The sequence below is a fragment of the Phycomyces blakesleeanus genome (genome assembly GCF_001638985.1).
Source record: "Phycomyces blakesleeanus NRRL 1555(-) unplaced genomic scaffold PHYBLscaffold_4, whole genome shotgun sequence".
In the NCBI taxonomy this organism is placed as follows: Eukaryota; Fungi; Mucoromycota; class Mucoromycetes; order Mucorales; family Phycomycetaceae; genus Phycomyces; species Phycomyces blakesleeanus.
In genome coordinates this window covers 1,844,719-1,864,883 of record NW_017265137.1, presented here as the reverse complement: position 1 = coordinate 1,864,883, position 20,165 = coordinate 1,844,719, and the positions used below count along the sequence as shown (strand labels likewise).

Sequence of the window (20,165 nt, the reverse complement as noted above, 5' to 3'; positions counted from 1 at the left end):
TCGGTTGACAGCAAACTCTCAGACTGCTCTTTTCGTGATGCCTCATCAGCTTGAACCAAAAGTTGCCATATTTGTTGATCTCGATTTGCTTGAGCGTTTGCAGCTGTCGTGGCTCCAAACAAACCTCCTGTTGTATTGCTGAATCCAAAGCCAGTAGCTGGTTTTGTTTGGCCGAACAAGCCTCCTGTTCCCATTCCAAATCCAGTGGTTGGAGCCGTTGATGTTGCTGGTGCGCCAAATGAGAATACTCCGGCATTTGGTGCTGATGATGTAGCTGGTGCACTGAATGAGAATCCTCCAGTTGCAGGTGCAGCACTAGCAGCAGGTGCACCAAACGTAAATCCTCCAGTAGAAGGTGCATTTGATGCTGCGGGAGCACCAAATGAAAATCCTCCGGATATTGGTGCGGTACTGGCAGCAGGTGCACCAAATGAAAATCCTCCAGCAGCGGGTGCTGCTGATGCAGTGGGTGCACCAAAGTTAAATGCACTAGATGTAGCAGCAGGCGCAGGTGCAGAAGCTCCAAAGGTAAATCCACCTCCACCGACTGGCTGAGATGTGGCAGGTTGACCCCCAAGATTAGCAGGGGTTGCTGTTGATGCGCCGAAAGTGAATGCCATTAGGATTCGCTTGTATCTTCTTTGACTTCGTCTTTTTCCTTTAAATTCAGTTGCGCAAGTTTTACGCGCGTACTTAAACGGATTGCTATGTAAAGCAAAATGGACTTGGCTAAGCCACCAAAGCTAGGATATCAATCTTACTAGGGACGGGGTATTGAGTTCCTGCCGCATCAGAAAGTCGACATCAAAGACACATTAAGTAATGACAACCCCTAATCGAGAGAAACTCTACACCCAGTCCAAAGGTTATGGTTTCTCGCCTGCCCTCGAGCGTACTCGCAAACCATTCCAGGTGCGCAATGTCCTTACTCTTGTTGGTCTCTTGACTTTTACCGGGAGTGTCTGTAAGTCTCTTTGACCTTGGTATGATACCATTATTTTCATTTTAACTTTATTCTTGTATTTATTAGACGCCTACTCTATGATGGCCGTAAAGCAAGATGATTTTAGCGATGTTCCACTTCCTTCTACTCTTCCCGGAGTCAAGGATGTTACCAATGAGCATAAGAATACCGAGAAGTAACACATAAAGAAAGAAGAAACATCCAGAAATCACATCCTTCTATCCCTTTTGTTTATAAGAAAAATAAAATAAAAAGTAAAACGTATATATGTATGTCCTATAAGAAATGTACATATAATGAAACTAGGCATTAGCTTTCCTTTATTTTCTCTCTCCAATCTGGCCGAGCTGCGGCTACTGGCATTGCCACGCCGGACACATGGAAGCGATGGTTCTTGCGGAAGCTAGAGGGTTTCTTTGGTCTTGTTTTGGTACGCTAACAAGTAAGATTAGAATATAGACATCCACCTGTAGTACAAAAGGAGCGAAAAGCAACTTAATTGAAAGAAAAGTGTCAAGAAACTTACATGTACCAATGAAGGCATTTTGACTTGAGGTTGGGGCATTAAATTGACCTGCTGTGGTTCATTTTGTGTGCTGCCTTTGTCAGCCCCACTTCGATAACGCTTCCAGAGGTTCATTTTGCTTTTGTGTTCTTTAGTTGTTATTTCTTTAGCAGCTGCTTTAGAAGGGATTTGAGCAAGCTGTTGAAAAACCTGTTGAAATGTTACAGGCTTTTGAATCCCGGGAATAAACTATAAAAAAAATACAGTTTTTAGTTTTATTACTAAAAAAGCCAAACTATACATTACAATTTACTTTTTACTTACTTTTTGTGTCTTGGAAGTAGTTTCCTTTTCCAAAGTCATTTCAGTAGAAAATGCTTTCCAGAATGAGCGTGTAGTTTCAACAGAGTGTCGATCTTCATTATTCTTTCCAGTGGTTGTGCAAGCAACTACATTTTCTATACTCTTTCCGCTACTCACACTACTGAAAGCAGAGTCTGTCCCCGAAGTCAATTGAGGGATGGTAGTAACAATAGGAGAAAATGAGACTCTTCGTTGACCCTTTCCGCAACCAGCACTAGGAAAAAGGGTATCTAACATGAATGTGTCAAGGGGTGGGTTGTCTTGAGATAATCGAGGAGAGAGTAAGGGTAGATAAGTTGATTTACGCTCAAGAGATCCATGGCTCTTTTCACTCGTTAAACTGGGAGTTCTTGGAGGAGAGATCGGAGGTGAAGTGTGGTAGGGTGAATATAAGTGTTCTGATTGTGCCTCTGATTTTTCAGATGTCTTATCTTCAGAACAGTTGATGGCAAAAGATACCGGGATACAGTCACTTGTGGCAATGTCTTTGGCGAGTAAATGAGGTTTTTCTGCTTGCGTCTCTAGTTTTTCAGCGGTGCTTTCAGAGCTATTTACGACCGATACTGGAACATCGTGTCTTGGTATAACATCTTGGTTCAATTCAACTTCCTGCATACAAAAAAACTGCAATTTAGTTTTTATGAATTGAATGAGGATGGAATATTAAATAAAAGAAAAACTTTTGAACTTACTTCTTTGTAAATGTTCCATATTAATTGAGAAATAAAAGAAACATAATATTTTTTGTTAATTCAATGTAATCTTAAATAATAAAAACATAGTATTGTGCAATATATGGTGCACTGTTTTTACCTTTCAAGTTCGAGAATCGTTCATTCGTTTTAATTGACTCTAAATATTTTCATCTTGTGAATATTTTGTATACTAAAAAGTAATAATGGTTTTAATTCTCTTACCATCTAAACTCGATACAGGGGATATTTTCTGAGAATTCTCGATGACTGATATAGCAGACAGCTATATTGATAAAAATCAGTACAAATATAAAATTATATTTAGTTATTGCACTACTTTTACTGCTTTCTTACCACTTTTCCTTTGGTACGGATGTTTAAATTGTTGGCCAGCTCCTTTGCCTTTGGCTCGTAATCAAATCGGGTATATATTTTATCTTTCACACTACTATTTAGTCTAGGAGAGCAAGGTGCTTTTAAACCACTATCAACATTTTCTAGCTTGCTAGCTAATAGGCTGTATTGGCTTTGGATAACATTTTCTGAAAAACGGCGTACAGGAGGAGAAGGCTTTTCTTTTTGTTCATCAACACATTTGGAAATATTATTTGATTTCTCAAAAGACTTGACCTTGGCCATAAGAGTACGCCCAGTTTTTGGAGATAGACTGGTGCAATTTTCTTGGTATGACCTGGAATAGCGCTGATGCAACTGAATAAAAGGGGTACCTTTCTAATTATGATAATAAGAAATTTATGCATTAAAATATTTATACTGAGAGAGAAAAAAGATGTCCTTTTGTTTTTCTTTTCTTACAAATAATATAATATATTAGCAAAGTATCCCTTACCTTTCCACTGCTCATGCTGGCTTGGGCATTTAATTTGTCTGTTTTTGACTTTACAGAAAAGTAGTCTGTCTGGCATTCAGTTTTATAATCTTTTATTAATCGTGGGGCATCATCTTGAGGTTTGTTGAGATGCGTATCGTTTTCTGTTACAACAGATTCAACGGTGACATTTTCAGTCTATAATATTAACCGTAAGTAAGCCAAAAAATACTAATAATAAAATTTGATAAATTACGCCCTGAATATTGCTCTTGCCCTTTACCTCTGTACTTATACAAGCCATATTCGCAGGTATTGTTAGAGGCGCAGTTTTTGGGAAGGAATCCTTCTTTGCTAATGGCTTGAAATCGTCAACTATTGTAGCCACAGCTTGGGCGTTCTTCCCATATTGGGGTTGGGTAGATAACTGAGGTGTCTTTCCATCACATTGGCTTTCTCTCTGTACAGTTTGTGACGGTACATATGTCGAGGTTGGAATAATGGGACAAGAAATCTGGGTTGTGAGAATACGACGTTTGGCTCTTAATTGGTTCAAACTGTTCAATTCCTAATAGTAATACAATAAGCAATCATCATAACAATCAAATAAAAACACTCACTTCTTCCAAGACCTGAAGTCCTTTTGGGCTTATATAACGATCAACAGAAAGTGCTGCCTGGGCAGGATTCTCTAGAGGCACTATCACAGCTCTAGAGTGTACTTTAAAATAGATAAAATAGCAAAACAATGAGACTACATAAACATGTTTGAACTGATGAACTCACTATTCATAGGGCACGGTTTACAAGAAAGAGAGAAAAGATAATAAAATGAACTCGAGACTTTGATGACTGGGAAAAAAAAAGTTACTCATTAACATTGATCTTATTGGCATTTCACTCTTCCATGATGAATCTTTTTGTTTTGTTTTGTTTTGTTTTCTAAATAAAAGTACGCACAGATTGAGACAGGCAGAATAATGATATTTTACACAAAGAGATAAACTTTAATGGCATATTGAGAGAATCAGTATATTTGTTTTTGGAGTATAATGCTTGTGGCTATGCTCAAAACAATCACCAAATTTGGACATCCATCTTTCCTCGCAGGAGAAATGACTGTGAAATGGTACGTTTGCTTGGTGAATTCGAAAATTGAAATAATAAAATCATTCTTATTATAATAGAAAAGAGAAAAGAGAATGCTTATCGCCGCTATCATTATTAATCTACTTTGTCTGTATTTATTAGCAGGCATTACTCTGCTTTGACCTTAATACACGCATCTTATCAGAGACCTTTGGGTACTCCAATTTTTGGTCTAAAGAACAAACCCAGTGCCTTGGAAAAGAAAAGCAACATAACACTAACACCATTAGTCTACGAATTTGACTAAAAATTGTCAGTTTTTTTGTCAAACCTTAATTATAGTGGTAGTCAATTATTTTATCCTATCTTTTCTTCTAGACTGACGCTATTCAAACAGTGAAAATATGTAGAGAAGTATAGGTTTCGAATATAAGCTTATGATAGCACATAAATGATATATACATTTTCATAGACATTTTATAGTAAAGAGAGACGAACATTTTGGTGAAGCCAATGTTATGCATTATGTGCGGACAGTAGCAAGATAGTCCGATTGGCTAAGCTCATTTTGAACTTTGTTTTTGTACCTTTTGATCTGTCTACACCAATTATTACATAATAATAAATAAAATTAAGACTAAATAACATTATTTAAGATTCCATTGGTTTACAACGGGATACGAACATATTACAGATACTTTGCTAGCCCGGAGTGTGAAAGAACTACCGTTACTTTTATATGAAATGCACTTATTATTTTATAAGGCCAAAATATTGAAAGAACATATGCACACATGTATATATATATATGTATGTAAAGGCATATAAATATAGGTATTTATATATTTTTCTACATGCAAAATTATACAGCGTGTATAATGTGTGTAGTCTGTATACAGTAAAAATGAAATAAGGTATTTAGTTAAATCCGTGTGTTACAGATCGTTAATTTACTACGCTTAGTTTGGGGATGATTTTACTTTTGTGTGCCTGAACCAATATTATATATCTTACTCCACATTTATTCATATCCATACTTCTTTTTGGTTATCCGCTTATTTATTTTTTAAAAAAAAAATAGCTTTTTTGAGTGCATTTTCACTTTTTGCTCTCTTTCTCTTTATCATATTCTACTTTACACCAAGTGTCAGAAAAAACACAAACACACACACAGAATCACTCGCATCCACTCACTATGGAAGAATCAGAAGTACTAATCATTGGTGCTGGTAGGATATCCTTTTCAACCAACAAAACAACTCCCATACTGATCCATGTTTTCTTTCTCTTTTTCTTTTTCTTTGGTTTTGTTAATAAGGACCCGTTGGTCTCTACACCGCTCTCCTCCTATCTCGCATGGGTATATCTGTTCGTATAATCGGTAACGCTACATAAAAAAAAACATACGCACACACAAGTTTGCCAATTTAATAACCTTATTATGCATCAAAATGATAGACAAAGCAGACAACCTCAATACAACAAATCCTGCCATTCTCTGGTCTCCACGATCAGTTCAGCTATTCCAGTCACTTGGTATAGCCAACCAGATCATAAATCAAGGCGTAAAACATTGGCGCTTTTATGCCTTTAAAAACAAAGGACACGGTAGCACAGCCGTTTCATTTGAGCCTTACAATTATCGCGTCTGGGATAACTCGTCAACCGAATACGACTGGTGTCTCTCGTGTGAATGCTCTCAGATATGTGCAATCCTCCAAAACACACTTCTTGATCAAGGTATCCGAGTGGAATACGGCCATGAACTTGTAGATTTTGAAGACGAGAACTCCGACAATACTACCACAAGTGCTTCTCCGCTCAATAGCTCATTTATCGATCCTTCAAGACAATCCTTTGGGTTTGCCAATGAGTCTAGACAGTCATTTGGAAGTTCTAGGGAGGAAGAGGTGGTAAAAGTCATGTCGACAATTAGAGACGTTCAGACCGGAAAGGTCCACGACTGGAGATCGCGTATAATCATAGGTGCAGATGGTACAAAGGGATTTGTCAGACAGAAACTAGGTATGAGATCATCCCCCAAATGTTACCAAAAACAGCTGTGATGCACTTTTATTTCTTTATTTTTGTTCTGTTGGGGACCACATTTCTTATGCACAGAATTCGCGCCATTTCACAAAAGACTCCCAAAAATAGAAATATTCTCTGGGATTTTTTTTTTTTTAAGTTTTAATATTTTTAAGATTTTATATTTATTAACATATGGGATTTCTTGTAATCTTTTGATATTCACAGGCCTCGCTCAACGGGGAAAGGACCTGCACATGAAATTTTACACACTTGAGGCATCTGTAACAACAAACTACCCTGGGACACGAACAATGTCTACCGTAAACAAGGGCGAATACATGATCATGGTTGTAGGTAAAAAAAATCACACAAATACATTTCTTTGTTTCCGGTTTCAGTCTCTACTTTTATGCTTATTAAGGAAACCCAACCAGTTTCATCCGTATTTTAGTACTAACCTAGCCCCCTATTTCTTCTTCTTCTACTACTTCTACTTCTGTTATGACTCGATATGTATGATTATTATACTTATATATTTCCCAGGCCACCGTGATAGAATGTATTTTATAGTTGAGCATCTTGAGAGTTGGAGTCACCTGCCCATAGACGAAAACGCATTACTTACCTCGGCACAACAACACATTCGATCCATCATGGAGCCATATCAGATAGATTTTGGACATGTATATTCTTATTCTTCATGGAGAGGTCAGTCTATTTTCCCACAACTATTTTGTATACCCATACAATACAATACACACACACACACATATATATATATATGATCTTATAACAGTAATAACATTTAAATATAATTATATATGTACAGCTGGTGACAAGGCATCTGAAGAAGTCAGCATTGATCAACGTTACTTTTTGCTCGGAGGCGCTGCCCAACAAGTCAGTCCACCCTGTTTGTTCTCTGCAAACCCTGGGTTGGAACATGCCACCAATTTATCGTGGAAACTATTCTTACATCTCCGAAAACGCGCTTCTCCAGAACTATTGGAAACATTTAATTCTGAATTCAAGTCAAAACACAACGATACCGTCGAAGCAAGCTATGCCTCCATGAGTCTGATTGCCAGCCGCATAATGCCAGGTCTCATTTCGGGTCTCAATTCGACACGTAGACAGGAAGCGTCGTACCAAATGCAGCGCAACGAGAATCAATTAATGGGAGAGTCGTCTTATGAACATAACCTAATTAATCATGGTTCTGAAAGTACGCTGTCACTAGGGGCAGCCTCGATAGACACCATGGACATCATGGACATTATGCTCGCAATGGCTACCTCAAAAATGGGCTCAAATGAACCCAAGACTGGCGCGGTTGGCTCACTCGCTCCAGATGCAAAACTAAAACCATACACTCTGCTTCAGCTTTTCTCACAGACTCAGACCCAAACCTCAGAAGCTACAAAGATGATGGAAAGCACCAAAAATTCAGCAACTGGCTTAATCGCATCCGCATCAACATCTGCAGGAACAGGAGTTGCTGACGTCTCAGTTGCTGCTGGAGCGCAACCGAGACGTTCCAGATCACAGTCTAACGCTTCAACAGCTACTACTTGGTCATTTAATCGTGTTGGTCCCATGCTAAAAAAAGCTATGGGTACCCACTCGCTCGTCAAATGTTCATCCCGACCATCAGATGAAAATGATGTCCTGACAGCCTGTCCAATGACAACAAGCAGTGGAGTAGAAAGATGGAAGAGTATCAAAACCAACAATTATCAGTTACGAGAGCGGATAGTTACCAAAGGAATACCTGTAACTTTCACTGTCCTTGTCTTCTGTGGCTCGCTTGCGGACCAAGAAAATGTCTCGATGCTACGTTCCTTGAAACGCCGTATCGATGATCCCAATTCGTTCTTTAACTGTTACGAAAACTCGCCTCACGTATACCAAACTCTAGTCGAAGAAAATACAACTGTGCAACCCGTAAGCCCTCAGTCGCCGCCTTCTGTATCCGACGTAGAATCTGGACATTCTAATGAGAACAGCCGGTCATCGTTTTCTTCTATATCATCTCAACGATCATCAACATCTTCTCGTTCCGCAAGATCACTTTCCAAAATCACCAGTATTGTCACAAACTCATTGCCGCCAGCAACAATACCACCAACCAGCCCAACCTCGTCTCTTCTCTCGCCCGTCTCTTCTTTACAGATCGGTCCCTGGTCTACTTCTTTTGAACAACCTCGGACATCACTAACTTCAACTATCAACAACGATAGCTCAGCAGACAAACCCCACCAGCTTTTCAATTTCATTTACATAACAACCTCCACAAAAAACCAAGTCTCAAAATTCCTTACCGAAACACCACCTTCTGTGCTGCACAACACATTTCCCTGTGGTCTTTCAAATGTTTATCTTGACCATGATCAACAGTGTCACACTGCTTATTCTATTCCAAAGCCGACAATTGTCGTTGTTCGACCGGATGGTTACATTGGCACTCGAGTAAAAATTAATGAACACAATGACATTAATAAACTCAACAATTACTTTGATGCATTCCTGAGACCTCCTGCCGACATGACTTCAGCTGCTGCAGTTGTTGCCGAAGATTATTACTAACACCTTATTTTTCTTTTCTTTCTTCTGTTATTTATTCTTATTCTTATTAGTATTTTGATTTCTGCTTTCAAAGTAAACGTTCCTTTGTTCATTATTTAATTACCTTCTCTTGTCCATTCCTTGATTTTCATATGTATGTATCTATATTTCCCTTCCTTCACAGCTCCAAAGCCATTGCCATTACTGTATTTTTCTGTCATTATGTATAAATTCAAAAAGCTAAAAATAAGAAAAAAAAATCCATGATCAAATGTATATTATCCTTCCTCCATTCTTTTATTATTATTAATAAAAAAAAAGACAATTCTTTATCAATATTTATTATAAATTATGCTTCTTTATCTATGTGTGTACATTTCCTTTACACAAGTATATATATTTAATGAGTGTAGCCTCGCTGTACTTTAATTAAAGGTAGAGATTGTGTATATGTGTGCAAAAACTACACACCTATTCTTTATAAATTTTATATTTACGTTTTTTTTTTCTTTTGTAAAAAAAAAAAAAAAAAAGCTTACTTATCTACCTACCTCTTTATTTATTCGCAGCTTCACATTAATATTCCTTTACAATTTTTTCTTTCAGTAACTACTATTAGTAACTTCCGTTGACCATGTCAACTAAGCTTTTTAGTGTACCAGACACATTCTATCCACTTCCACCATACTACTCTTCTGGGATTTTCATCTGGTCTTCCCCTTTCTTTCTTTCTCCTACTGTGCTCCTGACGCTTGTTACTGCGTTTGGCCTCGGGCGATATCTACAGACTCGCCACAATCCAGGAATAAATCGAGTCCAAACATCATCATCAGAACTCAGTAGTAGATTATCACCTCTCTCGAAATTGATCATCATATTATGCATTGCTGTCCTCATTAGTTTTGTTGGCGACACTGCAATTATGATCATTCGAGTATTTGTTGATCATTATTGGATGTCTAACATCTTGGCATATTACATTGCTTGCTCTTGGCTTGCTTGGGTAATCAACCTGGGCCTTTTAATTCATGAGACTAATCTATTCTCAAAATGGCATTGGCTCCCTTATGTGTTTTGGATGATTGCTCTGATTTGGGAATCTGACATTGCCCGATTGTGGATCAAAGCCATTCATAATCCTAGACCAGGTAAAAAGATAGATATATACATACATCTATAGAACAATGAGATATAGTACAAGAGGTGGATGTCATCAAGACTTTTCTTCTTCTTCTTCTTCATCGAGGCATTGATAGTTTATTCTACCCCTTCCTTTATTTTTCAAACACAACTGTGTGTGTATGCAAAAAAAATGTGTGCGTGTTTTTCTTGTTGTATATATCAAATTTTTGATTTAGGTACAATATTCTCCGTATTCGACAGCGCATTATTGGCTGTATTTGTTGTACGCTACATAGTCATCATCTTCATTGCCATCCTCTCCGTCATACACTTCTTATCTCGCTCTCTTCCTCAAAGCAAAACCCAGCCTCTTTTGTCAAGTTTAGACCGTAATCCAAACTATGGATATGGATCCACGTCAAGCTCACACTTAGAAGGACACCCCATAGAACCTGATAAGATTAGTAGTGTCTCGAATTTCTTTAGCAAACTGAAAAAAGTCTTGCCATTTATCTGGCCGCAGAATAATCTGAAGTTGCAGTTGACCGTATTGCTGTGCTTTGCATTAATGGTCATTGGCTTGGTCATAAATGTCTTTACACCTCTTCAGATTGGTAAATTAGTGGATGGAATGAAGGACAATCCAGGTAAAAAAAATAAATAAATAAATAAATAAATAAATAGCTGATATCAAATTTCTGATTGTTATTACTACTATTTATTTTTACACTTCTACATACATACATACACTTAATAACAAAAAAAAAGAATACTATTAATGTTTAATAACTCACTACAATACAATTCATATGTAAAGGGAAATTTGCATGGGCAACCGTTCTGTCCTTTATTGCATTAAAGTTCTTGCAAGGAGGGGTAATAAAAAGAGGAAACAAAATATACACACACCAAAATAATAACAATATATTATTATTCTAATCAATGCTTTTGAAAATAGTCTGGCCTTATCCAAGTAATTCAGAACTGGCTGTGGATCCCTATTGCACAACACACGACCCGCAATATATCTGTCAAAATGTTTAGTCATCTCCACAGCCTATCCATTCAATTTCATATCGACCGCAAGACAGGCGAAGTACTTCGAGTAATGGATCGTGGAACAAGCAGCATTGTCCAGTTACTGAACCAGATAGTTTTTCAAGTCTTCCCTGCCTTGGCAAACATTCTCATTGCCGTTTTTGTGTTCTATTCTCGATTCTCACCTCCTTTTGGTCTGATCGTACTAGCCACCATGGTTCTCTACCTCTATGCTACCATAAAATTAACCGAATGGCGCAACAACTTTAGGCGCCAGATGAACATGATTGATAACGATGCCCGCGCCAAGGCCGTTGACTCCTTGTTAAATTTCGAGACTGTGAAATACTACGGAAACGAAGAGTACGAAATTGAGAGATACAAGAATGCAATTGTGGAGTACCAAAAGGCAGATTGGAAGTGCTCCATCTCACTCAATATTCTCAATCTCACTCAGAATACAATAATTACCACAGGCCTTTTGGCAGGTAGCTTGCTTTTTGCATGGGAAGTTTCCCGTGGACAGCTGACAGCAGGAGACTTTGTTGCCTTTAATATATACATGATGCAGCTATACACCCCGGTAAGCCAAGGACTTTTGTTTTGTTTGTTAACATGCATAATCCAGTAAAACATTAAGCTAATAATGACGTGTATTAAATCACAAACAAATAGCTACACTTTTTTGGAATGTATTATAGAATGATTCAACAGAGCTTTATCGATATGGAAAAGATGCTTGAGCTCTTTGAAGAAAAGAATACGATTCAAGATGTACCTGATGCAAAAGAGCTTGTTATAAAGCAAGGCGATGTTATTTTTGGTAAATTTTGGCTAATGATAATAATGATAATTGGTTCACAACTGATGTCTTTTTCTTCTTATAATTGACTGTTTGTTCTTTTTTTTTTGGATATTTAGATAACGTCTCTTTCTCATACAATTCTAGCCAAGCTAACTTGAAAAATATATCTTTTTCGATTCCAAAGGGTACAACAGCTGCCTTGGTAGGACCATCTGGAGGAGGGTAAGTTCTCATATATATATATTAAAAGCAATAACCTCTTTTAAATATGGTCTTCTTTTTTTAAAAAAAATAAAAATAAAAAATAAAATAGAAAATCAACACTTCTTCGACTCTTGTTCAGATTTTACGATCCAACATCTGGACGTATTCTAATCGACGGACAAGACATTTCAAAAGTAAAACAAAACTCACTGCGAGATAAAATCGGCGTTGTTCCTCAAGACACCGTCCTATTCAACGACACGATCCTGTACAACATTCGTTATGGAGATGTGGAAGCAACGGAAGAACAGGTGATCAATGCGGCTAAAGCTGCTCAAATTCACGACAGAATTATGTCTTTCCCTGATGGTTAGTCAGTCAGTCAGTTAGTTTGTTTGTTTGTGTTTTTGTTTTTTATCGGTAACTAATATTTTTACTTTATTATCATTTTACTTTTTTAGGATACAACACAAAGGTTGGAGAACGGGGTCTTCGGCTGAGTGGGGGTGAAAAGGTACAAATATATATATATATATGTATATATGTATATTGTGTGTGTGCGCGCATATAGTGTGGCCGTGAAAAAAAAAGTACAAAAAAAGCTTATTTTTTTCTTCTTCTGTGTGGACAGCAAAGGGTAGCCATTGCACGTACTATTCTCAAGAATACATCTGTAATCCTTTTGGATGAGGCTACAAGCGCATTGGACAAGTAAATAGAATTAAGCTAAAATACTTGTATATATATATATATTTATGTAACGGAATACAAACTATCAAGGTTAATTGCGTTAATTCTTATTTCATAGTACTACAGAACGGCAGATCCAAATTGCATTGGATAAAATGACAGAAGATCGTACTACACTTGTGATTGCTCATCGTTTATCGACAATTGTAAACGCAAATCTAATTCTAGTGTAAGTTTTTTTTTTGCCTTTAAAGAAAAGTGTATTATCATATATATATATATATATATATATATATATATGGGTGCTTTTTTGCTGGTTACTGATGTCCAAGTTATTATAATATAGCATAAAAGATGGTCAGATTGTGGAGTCAGGAAGTCATGAAGAACTCATCAAGCAGACAGCCTCAAAGATCAATAAAGGTAAAAAAAAAAACACAAAAAAAAATTAACTGTGGGTGGAGTTCTATAAATGAAAAAAAAAGAAAGGTTTACTAGAGAAACTAAATACCTGGAATTACTTTGGATTTATTAGGTGTCTATTTTGAGATGTGGCAAAAGCAGCAAAATGAAGAAAAAGAGAGTCTGACTAAAGTTGAAGCTAATGAAGCAAATAATTGATTGACCATGTAATTCATAATATTCTTTCCCCCAAATACCCAACCCATTTGCCAAAGATCCACAATCATATGTATTGTATGCGTATTTGCGAAACCAAAAGAAAAATACGCACGTACACACATAAGCACTTATATTGGATAGGTACGTGCGTTTATTATAGACCTTATCTGATATAATAAAAAGGTTAAAACAAAATATATGTATGTGTTACCAATCAATGGAAAAGAAAAAGAAAGAGTACCAATTATAATGGGTTTCAGTGTATAGAAATCATATATAGTTTCTTACCCTAATAATAATAATAACCACGGTTCTTTTATTTTAGAATTTTTTTTTGGTACATGGGAATTGTGAATTTGATTTAGTCTTATTGTTGTACATTTTATTTTCTTTGGATTAGATTCAGATAGTCTCGGCACTCATCCTGTATACAGAATATTCTTGTTATAGAAAATAATGAACCTAATCGACTTTTTCTTTCAGCTAAGGATTTTTTTAAGAATTATTTTCAAGTCTTCTCTGAAATACTAAACACTAGAAAAATAGAGGGCTGCTGTGGAAAATTTGGGAAAAAGTGCCATAAAATTATGGTTAATTTAAAAGTATATATTCTAAAATTTAAATTATTTAAACCAAGAGCAACAGACTCGTCTAATATAGTAGTAGGTAATTTGCCATAAGTCAATACCCTCTCTATTTGATAAAGAAATCTTGGGATTTATATAAAGATTTTTTTTGTATTTTACTGATACTGCTGGTGCATACAGTGCACAGCCTTAAAAATATAAGGTATAGACAGACTAAAAAGCTTAAAAATACGCTTAACCAATAAGATGAATTTATGATTGTCCACATTTTTTTTTTTAAAAAAAAGTTCAAATACATATTAGATAAAATTAGTGCTCATAATACTATCTCTTCCATCAAAAGAATGATATTCTTCTTAATCCAAGTGCCAATGGAAGAAGACTATCCGGTCAAAGTCGCTTGAACTTTTTTTTTTTTCAAATTTCGTTTTAGAAGTACAAAATTTCCGAACATTCTAAAACTTTCATGCAATAATACGGCTTACATTTTTGAACTTTTAATGTGTCCACGTCAAGTATAAAAAAGTGAAATGAAATATAAAACCTTAGCAAAGAGTAAAGACATGCGTTTGACTGATGGAAGTCGCGGCTTTGGTTACGATAATATCAGAAAGGAAGGGGTATTGTCAAAGACAGTAGCCCAATGAGCACACGGAATGGAATAGGCTATGGTGGAGGTCGCCATGATCTTTCTCCACAACTGAAACTTTCATGGACAGTAAGAGATAAAGTGTTGAAGAGAGTTCAGCTCATAGTGACAGAGAGAACAACTGAGACCATTTAAAAACGAAGATATATGATGCAAGATGAATTCAATGGTGGATTGTATAGATGTTCACCAAGAAGTTTAATAAAAGAAATTCCCCCACTAAGTTTCGGCCAGTAGCTGAACAAGCAAGATCAAAACCTTCTTATAAACTAACAGGAACGAAAAACCATCAAGGAAAACACGGGAAATGAAAAAAGTAAAAAGATGACAGCTAAATGTTTTAGAGAGCAAGTATTACGGTAAAATTTGACGATAGAATGTAACATATACGAAAAAAACTATTTCCAGCTTGGTAGCCAATCTTGCAGAAAATATAATGAATCCATTGCCAAGACATTAAGTATACATGAAACAGCTAAAGAAAGGTGGGTATCGTGCTGTTAAAGACTGTTTGAGTAGCTCTTAGCAAACAATCGTCTTATTCTGGATTAATCAGGCTTTTAAGCTTATCTGTGATTTGGCCCGTGGATAAAAAAAAACCTCCCTTTCCGCAAATCCTCGTTTCTACCACAGTCACAGACCATTCAGTTTTTAAAGCCTTTGGTCGTACAGAGAAGTCCAACAATCCTTCTACTATGCAACATCATCACTATTTTTTTGTGTGTCTGATTTTGATGACATTTATTCACTGGGAATGTGAAGCATTTGATTTTAAGAGCATGTTGTTTGGGCAACAAGAAGTACCATTAGGAGCTCCCCCACAATTTGGTTTTCCCGAGACACCGGCATCGCGAAAGTCAGATTTAGGTAAGCTACATAATGCTCATTCTAAAGTATTTTGCAAAGAGATTTAAATTCAAGGCTTTTCTTTCTCTTATTAACCTGGTATTTTTTTTTAGTAAATTGTAATGGATATTTGTGTGAATCTACCCTAAAGTGTGTACGTGAGCCGTCGAATTGTCCTTGTAAACTCAAGACAGATATCAAGTGTCGCATAGGTGATTGGTATACTTGTATACGAGGAGATCAGACCTGCAGTATGATCGAGTATTTAGATTAGACGTACTTTTTGGTTGTTGTCATTGAATTCTTTAAAATTTATTTATATTTATCAAAGATAGACCTGTTTATTAGTTGATATATACTTGACGAACTTGAATCAATATAGTTTAATCGCACTCATGTATATATATATATATATATATATATTACTACTATTATTATTCATTTAATGGAACACGTCTACAGTCTGATATATCACACCGTCATCCACCTATAACCAATTTACTTTGATTTCTCTTTTTCTTTCCTCTTCTAACTTACAATCTAATGCAAAACAGCAATAAGAATTCAAAGTTATTGATTACCACTCAATCATATCAGCATGCGTCTGATACCAAAGAATCTTTAAAAATACAAAATAATCAAACTAAAGAAATAGAAACCACAAAGCCTTCAACCACAAAAATCAATACGAAAAAAAGCCACAAGAAGCCATGCTCAGCATCTACAAGACGAGCAACAAATGAGACAAATAGCTCAAAATCTCCAGTGACAAGCCAAGGGAAACAAATAATGCTTTACAAGACAGAAGTGTGTAGAAACTGGTCAGAAATTGGATATTGCAGGTATATCTACAACAAATACATATTTATGCTCGTATCTTAACCATCAATGTCAATCGTACAAGATACGGCAAAAAATGTCAGTATGCACACGGTAACAAGGAAATTCGTGATATTCCAAGACACAATCGCTACAAGACTCAGTTGTGTCGTGCTTATCATGAAGAAGGTGCTTGTCCGTATGGTACTCGTTGTACCTACATTCACGACATCGATCCTTCAAGCTTGAGCTATGAACTAGCTGCCTTGATACCATTTAAATATACGGCATTGCCAATTAATAGCTCAACTCGCCATGAGTCTCGATTCTTTAGGAGAGAAGAGAAAATATCTGAAAATTCGCACCCGGCGGTTGCATTTTCAAAACAGCAGGAAGAAGAACAGTTTCATAGTGGTTCAGAACCGGCGCACACTATTTGGAACTCAAAACTTGGTCTTGAAATTGAGGATACGATCAGTCTTAGTCGGAGAGATAGTCTCAGCAGCTCATCCGAAAGCATCCATATTGCTGAAGATTTACCCAAGAGCCACACAACAGAGCCAGAACAGGGTATTCCATTAGAGACTTGTGTCTCTCCTTATTAGTCCTACAAAGCCAGACATTCTCTATCTCTCACTCGGAACCAAGTCTTGATGCTGATACAATCAAAATTATTAACTCTCTGTGTTTTCTCCTTTTTATTTTATCTTGTCTGTATTCAGCCAAAGAACAGTTTCACCAGAATTTTTCCTTTTGTTTCTTTTACTATTATTATTATTATAAGCTCTGTTCATCTATCTATTTATTTATTTATCTATATACATATATCTATATCTCTATTTACCTATTTATCTATCCGTCGATCTATTTATCTATTTATTTATAATCTTACTTTAATGGAACATATGTATAAGGTTTACGATAACTCATAGTCTTAAACTTGGTCCTTGGGTTGCGTTTGGCAATGTGTTGAAACAACTACGATTTTATCAGTCAAAGTGGTATTGTAGGGAAGCCAGGTGCGAAGACTATACAAAAGGAGTACACGAAACTTCAACACACCCTGGCCAAGTCAGAATCAAGAATTGAGGCCATAACTTGGCTACATAGTTGAATTAACTAACAAGTACACTATCTGAGAATTTATCTATTACATTTCCTAATACATATATATATATATTGTATCAATCGGTTTATACTTGGTTGATGTCTTACTAAAGTTACAGGAATTAATCAAAAAATTTCAAGACATTACTTGGTGTATTATTACCCGTCGTGTATGTTAATAGGCAGCCATAAAGCACAATACTTTATAATTTCTGTATCATAAAGAGGTCTACTTGCGCCAAGTTTTTTTCAAGAAAAAAAAAAGAATGAAATAGTAAGCAATGGACGTAGAAAGCTTGCTTGTGGGAAATGAAAGGAGTCCTATTGCTAAGCTTCTCAAGTTGCAATATATATATATGTATATGTATTAAACACATATACATGTCTAGATTTTATTGGCTTTTGTTTTACGGACACAGCTATAAATTCAAGACGAAATCAAGCTGGTTTGTATTGAATACAGCAAAAATGATAACCTTTTTAAATAATTAGAGAACTTCAACCCAGAATCTTTCATTTCTCATTATAACTCAATATTTTAAGTGACTTTTTTATCTGGGGTGACAGGAGTTAATTGCATTGTTATTATTCACTTTGAACACTAATATTTTAAAATTATGGGAGCCCAGGCATCCAAAGAAGTAGGCAGACGCTTGCCTAAGAATGCTAGAGCAGAAACATTAACTAGTGTACCACGTGAATCACCTTCAACACTTGCATCAGCCAGGGATCCACTTGCTACCACAGGTGATGAGATGACCGATGACTTGTTAATTTGTACATACGCGGAACTAACATTGTTGGAGATTAACATAGATCTAAAAGAGGATTTCTTTGAAGAAGAAGTACGCGATCCTTTACTCCATAAGAATTTAACAAAGTTGGGTCCTGTGAAGATTGAACCAACTCTTACCAAGATGCGCCCTGTAAGATTACCAAAGAAAAGAAAGAAAAAAGAGTCGAAATAGAAAAGAGCAAGTGAATTAATAAATTGAATTTAATTCTGTTGTTTTAGTCTGATGCGATGCTTGGTATCCTTCACCAGCGTCAACTTATTGAAGAGGCAGAAGAAAGAGTTGCCGATCCGTCTCAATTGCCTGATCGAATTCATATTGATGATCTTTACTCTATTATGGAAGCACGAAAAAGATCAGCGCCTGGCGAGTTTGACAAGCCAGAAACACTTAAGGCCCTTTCTGCCAAATACAATTTGGGAGAGGGTACACTAAAAACATTATTGAACCATTACAACAATATCGCAGTTATGCCTCCTGCCTTGGATGACAAGAATGGCCGTCGTTTAGCGGTGTGGGTGAACAACAAGCAAGAATGGAAGGATGCTGTTGAGAAGAGTGAACTCAGAAATGAGATATACAGCAAGGCCAAATTAGCGGCTATGAAGGATAATGCACCATCACCAGAGCTTATGCAGGCACTCAAGAAACAACAACCAAAACAACAAACTCGAGTAGAAACGCCTGAAGAAATCAGAGAAAAGAAACTTCGAGAACTATTTGATGATTAGTTTAATCAATATAGAAAGTCTAATATATATATATATAATGTAAAATAACACGATGATCAAGATACTCTTAGTAAAAGATACTTCTTGAATCGACATGCGGCCACCAATCCCAATCCCAAGTCCTTTTACGGATAATTGATCCTTTTATATATTTATAACTCTATTTTTATCTGTGTGCCTTTTTGTCAACATTGATTTTCTATTATATAATCATATTATGATCGATCTACAAATATGTAATTCTTGTTGGCTAGAATGTTATACGAATCGTATAAAAGATCTAGTAGATCTAGTAGATTGATTATTATATAGAATACGCTAGGGTTTAAATTGAATTCTCAGCAAACCAAAGGAGTGACTTTAGAAACCTGTATATTGTAAGACAAAACCAATCATGGTTAATCTTGACTTTAAAGAAGTGTATCAAAGTCCACTAAAAAAATGATGGTTGGGTTTATATTTATTATTATTAATTTATTTGTCCGCTTTGTTTAATTAACAATTGAGAGTACCAAAGACCTCCATCCCTGGGTCGATAAATGTTACATGCATTCAAGTTTCTTTATTATCGGAAAAGCTTTGATATCTACCAGAAATAACCGGATTTGAGTACATGAACTTCATTTCAGTTCTTTGAAAAAAAAATGGGAGCTCAATTATTATTATTATTATTATTTGTGTGCGTGTGTGTGTTATTCTCTGCTCGAAAGTTTGCCTTGGTTATCGTACCTTTACTGGTATTTCAAGTACTAAGTAGGGGTTAAGATTTTGAATAAAGACAGGTACTAGCACGACAGGGGTAGCGATACTAAATATATGGATTTTTGTGATAATATACGGGTAAACTACATATTCTACCCCACAAAATATCGCGAATATACAGCCGTATGTTACTTTAGTGATAATTGATCATCCTATTGGGACTTTGTAATCTAATGAAAGCAAATTCTACAATTAATTTTTATTATGTAAAGAGGTATAGAAAGGATCTAACTCCGGGATTGTTTGAATATAACTGGATGAAAATCAAGTCAAAGTCTTTATATTATACAATTATTATTATTGTAATTAAATTAACAATCCTTAGTCAACAGATCTCACTCAGGATGTT

At 36.0% G+C, this 20,165-nt stretch overlaps 7 protein-coding genes across 7 annotated transcripts; 6 read left to right on the top strand and 1 right to left on the bottom strand.

The window, feature by feature from the left end:
- Positions 1–822: 822 nt before the first annotated feature.
- On the top strand, positions 823–1,268 carry PHYBLDRAFT_179993 (hypothetical protein; the record flags this gene model as incomplete). The annotated part of the gene is made up of 2 exons (XM_018438247.1): positions 823–964; positions 1,031–1,268. 2 exons carry the CDS (start codon positions 823–825, stop codon positions 1,141–1,143), a joined length of 255 nt encoding a protein of 84 aa, XP_018295828.1. The 3' UTR covers positions 1,144–1,268.
- A 1,117-nt stretch (positions 1,269–2,385) lies between these two features.
- Positions 2,386–3,666, bottom strand: PHYBLDRAFT_157840 (hypothetical protein; the record flags this gene model as incomplete). The annotated part of the gene is made up of 6 exons (XM_018433689.1): positions 3,640–3,666; positions 3,378–3,554; positions 2,882–3,259; positions 2,750–2,810; positions 2,647–2,684; positions 2,386–2,441 (listed from the first exon to the last, which is right to left on the bottom strand). Coding segments are annotated over exons 1-3 (421 nt in total), but the record flags the coding sequence as incomplete, so codon positions are not given.
- A 1,927-nt stretch (positions 3,667–5,593) lies between these two features.
- On the top strand, positions 5,594–9,381 carry PHYBLDRAFT_76505 (hypothetical protein). The gene is made up of 6 exons (XM_018443163.1): positions 5,594–5,674; positions 5,764–5,826; positions 5,904–6,470; positions 6,702–6,830; positions 7,020–7,184; positions 7,306–9,381. Exons 1-6 carry the CDS (start codon positions 5,641–5,643, stop codon positions 9,060–9,062), a joined length of 2,715 nt encoding a protein of 904 aa, XP_018295826.1. The 5' UTR covers positions 5,594–5,640; the 3' UTR covers positions 9,063–9,381.
- Positions 9,382–10,353: 972 nt separating this feature from the next.
- Positions 10,354–13,707, top strand: PHYBLDRAFT_131334 (hypothetical protein; the record flags this gene model as incomplete). Its single annotated transcript, XM_018429417.1, has 11 exons — positions 10,354–10,810; positions 10,981–11,039; positions 11,122–11,784; positions 11,877–12,024; positions 12,123–12,228; positions 12,320–12,579; positions 12,672–12,724; positions 12,842–12,921; positions 13,019–13,129; positions 13,247–13,323; positions 13,436–13,707. The coding sequence occupies 11 exons, from the start codon at positions 10,354–10,356 to the stop codon at positions 13,519–13,521; spliced, it is 2,100 nt and encodes a 699-aa protein (XP_018295825.1). The 3' UTR covers positions 13,522–13,707.
- A 1,044-nt stretch (positions 13,708–14,751) lies between these two features.
- PHYBLDRAFT_60905 (hypothetical protein) lies at positions 14,752–15,877 on the top strand (the record flags this gene model as incomplete). Its single annotated transcript, XM_018440717.1, has 5 exons — positions 14,752–14,826; positions 15,034–15,116; positions 15,174–15,242; positions 15,314–15,624; positions 15,717–15,877. 5 exons carry the CDS (start codon positions 14,752–14,754, stop codon positions 15,875–15,877), a joined length of 699 nt encoding a protein of 232 aa, XP_018295824.1.
- A 269-nt stretch (positions 15,878–16,146) lies between these two features.
- Positions 16,147–17,027, top strand: PHYBLDRAFT_141642 (CCCH-type zinc finger transcription factor; the record flags this gene model as incomplete). Its single annotated transcript, XM_018430635.1, has 2 exons — positions 16,147–16,445; positions 16,508–17,027. 2 exons carry the CDS (start codon positions 16,147–16,149, stop codon positions 17,025–17,027), a joined length of 819 nt encoding a protein of 272 aa, XP_018295823.1.
- Positions 17,028–18,130: 1,103 nt separating this feature from the next.
- Positions 18,131–19,281, top strand: PHYBLDRAFT_185624 (hypothetical protein). Its single transcript, XM_018439111.1, has 3 exons — positions 18,131–18,276; positions 18,346–18,455; positions 18,545–19,281. Exons 1-3 carry the CDS (start codon positions 18,147–18,149, stop codon positions 19,052–19,054), a joined length of 750 nt encoding a protein of 249 aa, XP_018295822.1. The 5' UTR covers positions 18,131–18,146; the 3' UTR covers positions 19,055–19,281.
- Positions 19,282–20,165: the final 884 nt, after the last annotated feature.